The sequence below is a fragment of the Cyanidioschyzon merolae genome, chromosome 14 (assembly GCF_000091205.1).
Source record: "Cyanidioschyzon merolae strain 10D DNA, chromosome 14, complete genome".
NCBI classification, from domain to species: Eukaryota; Rhodophyta; class Bangiophyceae; order Cyanidiales; family Cyanidiaceae; genus Cyanidioschyzon; species Cyanidioschyzon merolae.
The window spans coordinates 840,860-852,727 of record NC_010140.1 but is presented as its reverse complement, the minus strand read 5'-3'; the positions used below and the strand labels follow the sequence as shown (position 1 = coordinate 852,727).

The window sequence follows — 11,868 nt, the reverse complement described above, 5'->3', positions numbered from 1 at the left end:
CCCCCCATTCCAGTATTAATGTCTCTAGCGATTGATCCGAGGGGAATCTTTTCCATCATTGGACTGTGTGTGGCCACCTGGATACTCCAGTACGCGCAGTAGTATCGATGCATTTTAGCTTGACCGCCTCGTCGTTTCCTATGTTTTGGGCCCCGGCCTTCGCGCGTGGTCTGAATCGCGCGCTCGCTTGTGTTGGTTTCGTGTGTGTCGTTCTTCAACATTTTTTGTCTCCGTTTTCTTCTCTCAACATCTCACAGTACTTAAATGCTGCTTTTTCGGTGCTAGGTTGTCTCCATTGTTACACAAATATCTTAACTGAACAAAGAAAGTGCTCTTTTCATGTTATTTTCGATATATTTCTGCTTATATTCTTGTCGAATTGTGTTCCCATCGTACCTAATGAATGGCCTTTTATCTGCACATGGCTTGGTATTGTTGAGCTTTCAATTATCTGCGACTTCAGACCAGCCCAATGGCTGTGTGCGTTGTTTGCTCCGCTTAGTAACTCTGCTATCCTCATCGTTTTTCTTCACACGATTTTGATGGTTGTTTGCAAGCCCTTCGTCCATACATTCATATCCACCGCGTTTCAGAGCTTTCCGAATATCCACAGTAGTCATCATTGTTCGTATTTCTTTCATTGTTATGAACTTGCTGTAAGTCACCCTACTCAGCTGCAAGCACAAAGCTACATATCTTTTTTGGAACATCTTCTCAGTTGCAACTCTATCTCTTCCCTGTCAGCGTTCCTAGCACTAGCCGTAACTAAGCTCAAATTTGCTAGTGGCTAGCTTCCAGGCGACTCTGGTGCGGTTTCTTCGTCGACAGCTTGTAGGTCCGGGACCTGTTGTTGCCTGCGTGTGGATCCGATTCATGGATGATCCGAGAGCAATGTTGGAAAAAAAAGACGACCCGGCCCTTGGGTCTCAGGCAGCAATACAGTAGCGGTGGGCACGTTACTTCTATTAGGAGCTCCAATCTCCTTTTCGGCCTACCGATCATTGTGTAGGAGGCGCTCGTAATCACTTTGCGCGGTCGCTATGCAGCACGCAGCACACCGGAATAGGCGCCACTGCGAACAGCAGCTGCGCGTCGCACGTCGACAGGGCAGGCCTCCGGAGGAATCGCCGTATACGGGAATGCGACCCTACGTATCGATGCGCGTGCCGTGGTTGTTCAGACAAAGTACATGGATATAATTTGTTGGGTCTATTCAGGATTTGAATGTACGTCTAGCTTCGCGTCCTTACCATAAGCATCCACAGGCGCTAAGCGTACGTTATAACTGTTTTTCTGCTGCCGACCCGTATTCAGCATTCCGACTCGGATACCGTTTTCAGTGAAGTTGAGAAGATCCAGTACAGCTGATTACCCTCCCCCATGCCCATCAATACGGTCTAGCAATGCACCTCAGTCTATCGCTTTGGCAGTGCTTGCGGTACCAGGCATATTTTCATACAAGCTGAGATCCAACATTGTTTACCATCAATATAGATTGTTTACAGGAATGAACACATTGTCGCAGGGCAGCATGCAGGGAACTACATGTGCACTAGAAACAGACCATGATCGAGGCCTCTTTTTCTGGTCTGTATTCTGATTCGTTGGATTCACGCACAACATTGTTCCCTATGCTCTTTCTTGTACGCGTACACTGAATTCACGCACCACTGTTCACTAATCTATCTAGTTATTGCCCCTACACATCTCTAGAGTAGCAATAGCAATGTTCCGCGCTACCGTTCCTGGAAGGCGGAATCAGCCACCGCGCCGCCTCGGCATCGAAGAGCAGCTGGCCCCGATATGACAATGAGCTTTTCGCCCATACAGGTCTGCTTGCGGCTGCTTCAGGGATGCTTGGTTGGAGGCAAAGATCGCGAGCACCCAAACTCTGACCTTAGCGTCCTTGCTTCTTGTTTATTTTTCAAAGCTTGCTGCTTGGCGTCTCGCCTTCATTCCTTATGACCCAGAGTTTACCGGATGCAGCTCCTGGCACATGCTGGCTGCACCGTATCCACAAAGCACAGACTGGCTTCACCTGTAGCTCACTCCGGACATGTAGCGGTTTTTGCCGATAAACGCACTAGAGCCAGAACTCGAACAACTCCAAACGCGTGTACCGCGGCAGACTCGGAGCTTGTCAGGACGAGACTGTAGCAAACTCCAAGGTACCAGTTGAATGTCGCGCGCCCACTTGAGCTTCATCTAGACTTACATCATGGACTTTCTGACTAGCTCCACTGTATGCAGGATTCGCTCTGCGGTACGCCTCGTCGGTCGGAGTCGTGGCGACAGGCCCAATCAGGTCGATCGTTCCATAAGCACCGGTTTGTTGCTACCAGTAGGCTGCCTTGTGCGATCAGCAGGACTGGCACGACTGAGCTCATCAGCACGGGAACTTGCTTTACATTAATTATGAAGTATATACATACTGTGCACCCTCCAGGGCACCAGAACATAAATATAAACATCTTCTTACACAAAGTTTGGAGCAGTGTGCAGAGCCTCTGGCACAGTACACTCTGCCTTATAACTATGGGGATCAGGCTGTGGTTACGTTCTTTCTAGTGAAGTCTACTGACAGCCAGGTTCATTTCACTGCCGATATTTTTCCTGGTAGTCCTTCTCATCTGCAGTGCATCAACGGAATAACCGTGAGATATTTACTCCTTGGCCTTATAACTTTCCGTTTTCATGCTTTCCACTGCAGGAGCTGTAGAATTGTACGACTATAACCAATTCTATTTCTCCACATTCAGTCGCGAATCTTGATCATATTGCATTCAATACAGCTCTTCTTTCTTGAAAAAATTTTCATAGATTTTTCTCGTATCTTCCCAACTGTGAAATCCTTATCGCTCTCACTGCACCGTTCCAAGAACCACGCCCCAGTGCTAAGAGCCAATTTTCATATCTGAATATATGTCCGAGCGGAGCGTTCCACAACTACCCAGCCACAATACTATTTCGAAGCATAGATGCATGCAAACCTCTGCTCACTCAGTCTCATGTAACCGGCAGCTGCTGCTATTGCTCTCCGCAAGTATTAGCGCTACAGTACATCTTGGTACATAAAACTGTATTTCGCGGCGTGCCTCGATTACACACACACACGAATACTTCTTTGCAACTCCGCTCGTTTATATAAGTGGATCTGGTACCATCACATATCAAAAATGCCTGGCAATATGCTGCGGGATGCTTTTTCGCGATAGAGCGCGTTTTACCATCATTGCTCAAACACTATCCTATGGCAGAAAAAGCAGCACCTAGAGTGGTACCATCGGTACTGTTCGCCCCTGTCCTGCAGGGCAGATTGCCAGCTCAGCAGGCTGCAACTACAACACTTACGCGAGCCTCCGTTAAAACACGTGCTGCACTCGTCCAAATGTGATAGAGCCTTTCTGCATACGGCATGATACCCACAATACCCTCTGTGCCGAGCCCTGATCCCCATACCTTGCGCAGAGCATCGACCCGCGCAGGCCACAACACTGCATGTGCCACGGCATGCGATGCGTACGTCCCGTAGCAGCTCACGAGAACACCGTCGACCGCAAGGCGCCCTGAGCGAGTCAACGGCGCATAGAGACCATTGTGCGTTACTAAAGTCTCGATTGCCACAACGGGGTCCGGCAGCTGCGCAGCAACGTCCAGCAGAGCGTCGCCAACGCGGATATCTTCCGCGAAAACTGCCACAACGGCGGAGGTACCCAGCTCAAGGCTCTGACCTACGTGCTTCTGATGCTGCTGCTGCTGCTTCTGTGAAATACACGAGAAAGCGGTCGTCATACTATCAAAGTCTCTAGAGTGTTCGATCACTCGATATACCAGATGCTGTCTCGTCAGACGCAGCTGCTTTCCGGAAAGCGTCTTGATCGCAAGAATCTCTGCAGTAGCGCCGGGCTCGTTATGCAACCATCCTAGTACACTGTCTTCGACCAGTTGCCCACGCCCATTGACGCCGATCACGGCCATACCTGATCGAAGCTCGCTTATAAGCAGACTGTTGCCCAGACCATCGATCAGCACCGAGGCATCCGCGGGGAAGCAGACCGCAGAACCTTCGCCTACAGCGGTCTGCGTCACATTCGTTGTTGCCGACGGTGATGCAGTAACGGAGGGCGTCGGTGATGCCGTCGGAGTCGGTGTTGCGGTCGGCATAGGCGTCGATGTTGCGATGTATAATGTGAAGAGGTCGTTATAGCTACCGGAGCTGCCTTGGCCTCCGAATAGGACCGGGTCGTTTTGATCGGTATTCCAAAGAACTGCACCGTATCGCGGAGGTGGAAGCGTTGTATTGCTTGTCTTGTTAACCTCGCCGTAGCTATAGGCTCCATTCGTTGTATCGTCACCGTCTACCCAAGTCCATTCAAGACTCGTAATATTGAACGTCCACAGGTCGTTGCAGACACCGGGTGAACTACCACCGAAGAGATACAGAGTGTTTGACGAGTCTACAAATCCAGAGGAACCGGATCTGTACCCCGGAGTGTTGCTCGATGACGGCACTCCTTTCTCGCCGTATACCGACCCATTCGAACCAACACTGTCATTTCCAGACATCCAAGTCCATTCTTTGGAGCTGACATTGTACAGCCATAAATCATTGAGAAGATTGCTAGATCCGACAATCTGTCCGAAACCTCCAAAGAGCCAAAAGTTCCCATCAAGGTCTCGCCACGATGTGGCTCCGGCACGTCCAGCGGGATAATTGTTCGGCGATGCCTGGCGAAACGTACCATAGCTTCCAGAGGGAGTCTGCTGTTGAGTGCCACCTATCCAGCTCCATTCGTTGGTCACTGTGTTGTACTGCCACAGGTCACCGTAAAAATGACCAAAAGGATAAAATCCACCAAAGAGATAAAACTGGCCATCTAGGCCAACCCAGGTCGCGGGTTGGTAACGACCGCCAGGCGTGTTGCTTGAAGACGACTTCCCAAGAGGACCATATGTCGGGGGAACATTGGTCTCGTTGGATCCCTGCACCCATGTCCATTCGCCCGACGATACATTATACATCCACATATCACTATAGCCCAAGTTCAAATTCCAGCCTCCATATAACCAAAGGTTTCCGTTGCTGTCACTCCAAGCAGCGGATTCCGTCCTCGAAGGCGGATAGTTGCTCTTGTTGGGAACTCCGAGGGAGCCGTATACCCCTCCAGAGTTGAGGGATGAAGAGCCTCCAACCCAGGTCCAAGAGAACGTGCTTAGATTGTAGTTCCAGAGATCACCGAAGACGTCTCTCAAGTCGCTGCCACCTCCAAACAACCAGAGCACCCCGTCAGCGCCGTTCCAGAAGGCCGCACCGAACCGCGCCGGAGGCACGTTGCTGGTGTTCGGCACACCCTGAACACCGTAGCTACCTGAACTGCCGTTAGAGCTACTACCACCGATCCAGGTCCATAATACAGTATTCTCTGCGGACAAAACTCCACGAACTGTGTGTGTTCCCGACACAACCAATACTATAACCAGGAGTCTCACAATAGAAAAATACCTTTTTCGCATATAGGATAAGAAAGGGGTTCTGCACCAGTGAAAAGTAAACGCCTCCCAGAGAAACAAGTTGCTTACTATCTATTGGGATAGGGGAGCCTCCAGCTGCTGGTACTGTTGTCACTGTTGTCTCCGTCCGTACCCCTACGAGCCTCCACGAAGTATTCTGAGGTAAGCAGTACGGGAGCGGGTCAAGCACCGCCGTCTGAATGACGCAGATCTGCGCACGGCGCTCCCACAACAGGACATTTCTATAATAAACGGACAAAGATATTTTGCAGCGTCTTCTACCGAGTTTCATGAAGGCGCTCTCGTAATGGCAATACAAAGTAGCAGTCTACGCCGCAGTCGTATTTCAGATACCCATGCAGAGTCCAAACATCCAAAAAGGCTAATGGCATGCCCGTCGCACATTCGGACCCGACCCGCTATGACGCAGTACGAAAAACTCCCTCTTTCTGCAGGCCATCTGCATATTTGTTGACATCCCGTCTAGGGGTATGTTTGGTGTCCAGATACCCTCAACATTAAATTATGGGCCCCCAACCCGGACTGAAAGGTTGCTTGCATGCACGTGCGAACTATATTGTACACCCACGTTCCTCATGGAATGAGTATATCAATAACTGAAACATATATTTAGTTCTGGGTTCGCGCGCGCGGGGCCGTACAGATAGCTGCCGTCTACGCAGTGGTTCATACTGAAGTACTTGCTGAGGCACGCGTCGAGGTCGACACCAATACCAACGCACTTGCAGACGCAGTTGCAGTCGCAATAACGGCACTCGGAGACGGCGTAGGACTAATCATCATACACTTGTTGTTGATGCACTCCTCGCCAGAGCGGCAGCAACGCACCTTGTGCACAAGGTTATCCGAAGCGATCAGGTACGTCCCGGACTGAACTGTAGGGTCCTTGCACACACAGAATGACGGCAACAGCACCTGCTGTTGCTGCAGTTGCTGGTTATTGTTGTTACTGAACGGGTTTTACGTGCAGTTCTGCGTCTCGGCGTTGCAGCACTCGGAGCCGCATGGAATATACGTCGAGTTCGACACTTTGCCGGTCGTGCCGCTCAGCGAGTTCGACGCATACCCATAGGTCTGGCAAACATACTCAGTAACCGGCTGGAAGCACTCGTTGCCGATCCCCAGGCAGCAACCAGCCTCCAGACACTGCTGCGACGCGTAGCTCGTGCGCTGCGTCCCGTGCTGCTCTCCGTAAAGGACCGTGTTCAGCAGACGCACAAACTGGCTACTGTTGATGTTATTGTTGCTCCGCTGCTGGTTCTGATTCACCACGTTATTTCACGGCTGGCGCTCAAACTCGCCCACCGCGCACGTCTTCTCAGGCTGGAAGCAGTACGGGTTCGACGCAAAGTCGCTCTGCTGCTTGCCGTTCTGCACCCACTGGTTCTGCGCCTGCGAGTCGTAGCAGGAGCCCTGGGCATAGTAGGTAAACTGGTTGATACCCACGTCGCCGCATGGCTGGCGCTGCGCTCCCGGTGATGCGCAGACGGGAACCGGTGCCTGCATCTCCTGCAGCGCTACGGAAGCCTGCGGTGCATGGTTGATGTCGTAGTAGCACCAGGGTGCCAGGATGCCGTTTGCCGTTGGCTGCCAGCAGCATCCCGGTATCGCAGTGCACTCGTCGGGGTAGATATAGTTCCAGCCGCAGGGGACGCGTTGCGTCACTTCAACAGCGCTGCACGCCGCTGAGACGCTCTTCAGGATGCACGCGTTTGTCTGGGAGTTAAAGCAGCACCCGACTTGCTCGCATGCGTCCTGGTTGATGCACTGTCCTGGAGATCCGCAGAGCTCATTGGAGCAATGGGGTGGGTGTCCGCGTAGGTTTCGGTGTTGGAGTAGGGAATGTTTTCTTTAATGCAAAGACATCATTGAGAAAGTCACTGCCGCTCGTGTTTATGTATCCATTTCCAACAAATACGATCGGATCAGTCCTACTAGTGTCCCAGAAAGCTGATCCATAGCGAGTACTTGGTACACTATTCGGGCCTGACTCGCTCAATGCCCCATATACTGCTAGAGTATTCACTACCGAGCTTCCATTAATCCATGCCCGTTGACCCAGTTTGATATCGAATACCCACAGAGCGTTCAAAAGTCTGCAAGTGCGCTTCTATTGCCGTATTCTTCACCGCACAAAATTACCCAAATAAACGCGCTCTGCCCTCTTGAACGACCGCAGTTGGCAGTCTCTGGCGCATTCGATGCGAAGTAGGTCATAGCTATAGCTATATTAATCACTACTGCAGTACGCTTTATGACTTGCGAAGCAATTTTGGTTCTCCACATCAGGAGGAGTGCCCACCCATCCGTCCGCTATCCGATTGTGACAGTGGGGTGTCGTCTCATCGTTACGCTGTTGCTCTTACATCTGTTCTTGAAGCAGCGGTCTGCGCTCCGAAGCCGCATCTCATTTTCATCACTAACAAACCTTAGACAGGGGCCAAGATAGTCGACTTGAGGCCTCGCCTCCGTAACGCCTGGTCGATCAGATCAAGACTCAGTTCGTAAAGCTGATCTGCCTTGTCGATTTCGTAAGTTGGTTCAATAACCTGCGGTTTCGTCTTCTCTCGACCTTCAGTATATTTGCCACGCCACTGATAATACGAGCCCGAGTCAGAGAACTGTCCCTGGGTCGCCACTTCGGCTACGCGGCGGCCGGCCTCATCATTCGGAACGTATTGCCGAGTGATATACTTCTGAAGAATCGGGAAGAATACGTGCCGGAACCAGCCACGCTTTTCGCGGAAGAGGTTGCTGTCGGCGACACATCCCGGGAAGATTGCCACAGAGGTCACCCCGTCGCGGCCGTATCGATCACTGAGCGCCTTCATTGTCAACACGTTCGCGGCTTTGGCGTCTTTGTAGGCTTTTGTGGGCTCAAACGGGCCACTGTCCACCATGCCCGTCGTCTGCGGACCAAGCCCCGCGGCTAGACCAGACAAATCACCGAGACGAGCCTGCGGGGGGATCTTTCCCGGCAACGAATTCGGCGAGTGTGTCTGAGTCGTCAGAAACACAATGCGCCCGCGCGATATTTTCAGCTTCGGCAACAGCTCCCGACATAGAAGCAAATGGCTCAGATGGCATACCTGCATGGTTTCCTCGATGCCGTCCACCGTGAAACGCGGTTTCTTGTCCCGCGGATGCCAGATTGCGGCATTGCAGATCAGGGCATCCAGGTGATCGACGCGCGCCACACTTGACAGCTCTCTCACAAACTTTAGTACAGAGGCGAAATCAGCCAGATCACAATGCAGCACTGTATAGGCGTCCTTTGGGAGGTTCACGCTGTCTGCTGCGCGCTCCGCCCGATCAATGTCACGACATGCCATGACGATGTGCCAGTTGCCCTTGTTGACCAGAGCGCGAGCTGCATACAGACCGACCCCAGAGGACGCGCCAGTGATCACAGCGATCTGCGACTGTTTCGGGCCCATACGAAGATGCAGCGCGTGGTGCCGGCGCGCTACAGGCAAACGCTGCACCACCAAAGGAAGCGGATGCTGGCAGTGGTGACAATGTCCAGCTGCGAAGCACCCGTTACGAGGCGTACGCAGCGGGAACGGTGCTCGAGTTGCAGCGCGCGCGCGAACAATGTATCTTTCCTGGTACAACGGGACAGAAACGAAAAGGGCTTGCATTTTCTTGGATTAGGTTTTCTCCGGTGCAAAGCTGCCGAGTGCGTCACCACCTAGGAAGGTTCGCGTAAGCGTGCGTATCCAGTCAAAAACCTCTGTTGTGTAGCTGCACGAGTGATCGTCCGTCAATTGCACAGATTCTTACCTAAGCCTCCTGTAGAATTTCAAGCTTTGAGTGGAACTAGCACAAGTGGTCTATGTCCTTTTCAGAAACTAGGTAAAGCTCCCAGTTTTCCGACCAGTAACCTCGCAAGTACTTCGCGCTAAGCGCTGCGCAACGTTCCGCTCGGAGATCACGACGATCGTGGATAAACTTCGCCGCTGAACGCAAGGGCTCGGCCCAGCGGAAGTATAAGGGAATTCCCTCCGGCAGGATGATATCAGCGCATACGCACTGCCAAGGCGATGCTTCGAACACCAGAGCCATTAAGGAATTCCCTCCCGCGATATGCTTTCTTTAGTTCGACAGAACATTTCCACTGACCATGTATCCCAGCTTGCCGGATCGATATTGCCTTTCGGGAAAGCGTCCATCATGCTGAGCAATATCTGTACGTTCCATCGCTTTTACCAGTTCTCGAATGCACTGGCCGTTTCATACGTTCTCTCGTGCGTCGAGTGCCAGTCGTATGCACCCACCGTCGCGATTAAGGCGCTGGTGCGGATGCGCTACGGAAACAGAACAGCCTTGGTATACCACTGAGCGCGTCAGAAGAGGCTTGGTTCACGCAAAACGGAATCAGGGCTATTTATATTTCTGGGAGCCCCCAAGCTGTACATGCAGACCATCAGCCTGCGGTTGCGCGAAGCGGTATACTAGGAGTCCACCGCGACCAAGGTGACGCCCAAATGCAGCACACCCGCTCCTAGTCCCAGAACCATACGCGATTCGGACGAGATACTCAGGTGCGTCACATTCTCCACCACTAAGAGTCACGCGGAGCAAAAGCAGGTAGCGTCTTCCGGTTTGTGGGACCCTCCACCTCTAAGGTAATCGTTAGACCATGAGCAAAAGGTTCCTCTTTTCAAGGTCTGCAACAGATGTGGAAAGGAACCGTTACCTCGTTGCTAGTAATCGGCCACACTCCGTTCTTTTTTTGTATTGTGTGGCCCGTACGCGAACCACGATATGTGGCCGTCACAACACGCAACCTGTCTCGCCGGTGAAGAGAAATGCGATAATGGCTACTTTTTGACCTGCGGCTGTATCGGGGCCAGTTGTGTTTGCGATCAAATGGTAGCAAAGTGTCGGTATTACTTCAATCGTGTTTCAATATTCAAGTTAAAGTATTTTACTGCTTTGCCGCCGTTTAAACTAGAAGCGTCCATAATGTTTTTTATAAAATAGAAAACTTATGGAACTGGAGGTAGAAGGTTTTTGGATGACCGGTATTGCCGGCCGCCGGAAGAGAACAAAGGACTGTGCCGAGTGTAGAGGAATAGCATAACGCAAAGAAGCAAAAAAGGGAGGCCCTACGTCAAATGCTGCAAGAAAGACGACAGAGCGATGAAATGGTGATGAAATCGTGTCTTCTTGGGCATGGTAAGGATCCGTACAAGGAAAAGTTGCGAGAGGCCTTCAGAAACGATGGCGATTCGTGCTCAAGCTATGTTTGTAACGCGTCTTTTGGGACTGGTGCATTTGGAGAGGGAGAAATTTTCAACACGACCTTTGTCAGCCAGTTGATGTTTGGCACCTGGGAAACTTCGTGGAGAAATGGGACAGTCCATGCTCTCCGAAAAATTACGCAAACTCGCGCTTTTACGGTGCCAAATACAAGGGTGGCGCAGATACATACGAATACAGGGCAATGAGGTGCCTCACGAATGTGAGGAAAAATAAGATCGTATACCTCGATTGTTTCATGGTACGCGCCGTCCTTGCGCTGTATCCGGGCCTGTTTCGTGAAGGGATATGCGCAATCATCGATGGTATGAAAAACGATCGCCAGCATGAACAGGAGATTGAATTCATCGACAAGGGTACATCATGCTGTAGAAAAAATAGGGCTTCTGTTATCCGCGCGACTATTCAAAAGCATCCTTCGGTCTTGGGGCTTGTCAACCCAAGAGGAGAATTGTCAGATATGAGAAAAAACGAAGAGAGATGTTATCCCTTATTCTCCCCTACTTCATGTTTTTGGACCAATTTCGGACGCATGGCCGAAATGGAGCTGAGTATGGAAAAAATGAAGAGTTGGAGAGATGATATTCAATCGCTTCTACGGTTGCGCTTCATTGGTGTTCGGTTATGCGAGTTCAAGTCACATTTTGTGAATATCTACTCCATCGTCCTTTACAACTTCATGAAGGAGATCTGTCCAGAGCTCGATGTAACCAACAAAGAGATCATCAGCGAAGACCGGGACACCTACTGGCAGAATATCTTCGATTCCAAGCGTCCCAAACCGGGCAAAAAAAGGTATTCACTGGGACAATCGATAACGATGGAGTATACATATGTGTACACTATCAGCGGATGAAGGCAGGTCGTCCTATCCCGTCTTCATTATCTCACTTGCCGAAGCACGAAAACAAGAAGACGGGCCATGGGACGTATAATCCCAACGAAAACAACTTTGTCTTCGGCCTTAGTCCCTGGAACACGAATATCATAACCATCGCTGTACCCAAGCGTCGGGAAGATGGCACTGAATGAAACTTACGTAGGTAAAACCTGCGTCATTTGAGGTTCTCG

At 51.1% G+C, this 11,868-nt stretch overlaps 2 protein-coding genes across 2 annotated transcripts, besides 2 other annotated features; both read right to left on the bottom strand.

Annotated features, from left to right (window-relative positions):
* Nucleotides 1-3,324: 3,324 nt before the first annotated feature.
* Nucleotides 3,325-5,514, bottom strand: CYME_CMN340C (similar to hedgehog protein; the record flags this gene model as incomplete). The annotated part of the gene is made up of 1 exon (XM_005537383.1): nt 3,325-5,514. The coding sequence occupies one exon, from the start codon at nt 5,512-5,514 to the stop codon at nt 3,325-3,327; it is 2,190 nt and encodes a 729-aa protein (XP_005537440.1).
* Nucleotides 5,505-7,383: a sequence feature (pseudo-gene of trefoil factor).
* Nucleotides 7,384-7,961: 578 nt separating this feature from the next.
* On the bottom strand, nt 7,962-9,173 carry CYME_CMN338C (NADPH:protochlorophyllide oxidoreductase, chloroplast precursor; the record flags this gene model as incomplete). The annotated part of the gene is made up of 1 exon (XM_005537382.1): nt 7,962-9,173. The coding sequence occupies one exon, from the start codon at nt 9,171-9,173 to the stop codon at nt 7,962-7,964; it is 1,212 nt and encodes a 403-aa protein (XP_005537439.1).
* Nucleotides 9,174-10,946: 1,773 nt separating this feature from the next.
* Nucleotides 10,947-11,868: part of a sequence feature (repetitive element) that runs on past the window's edge.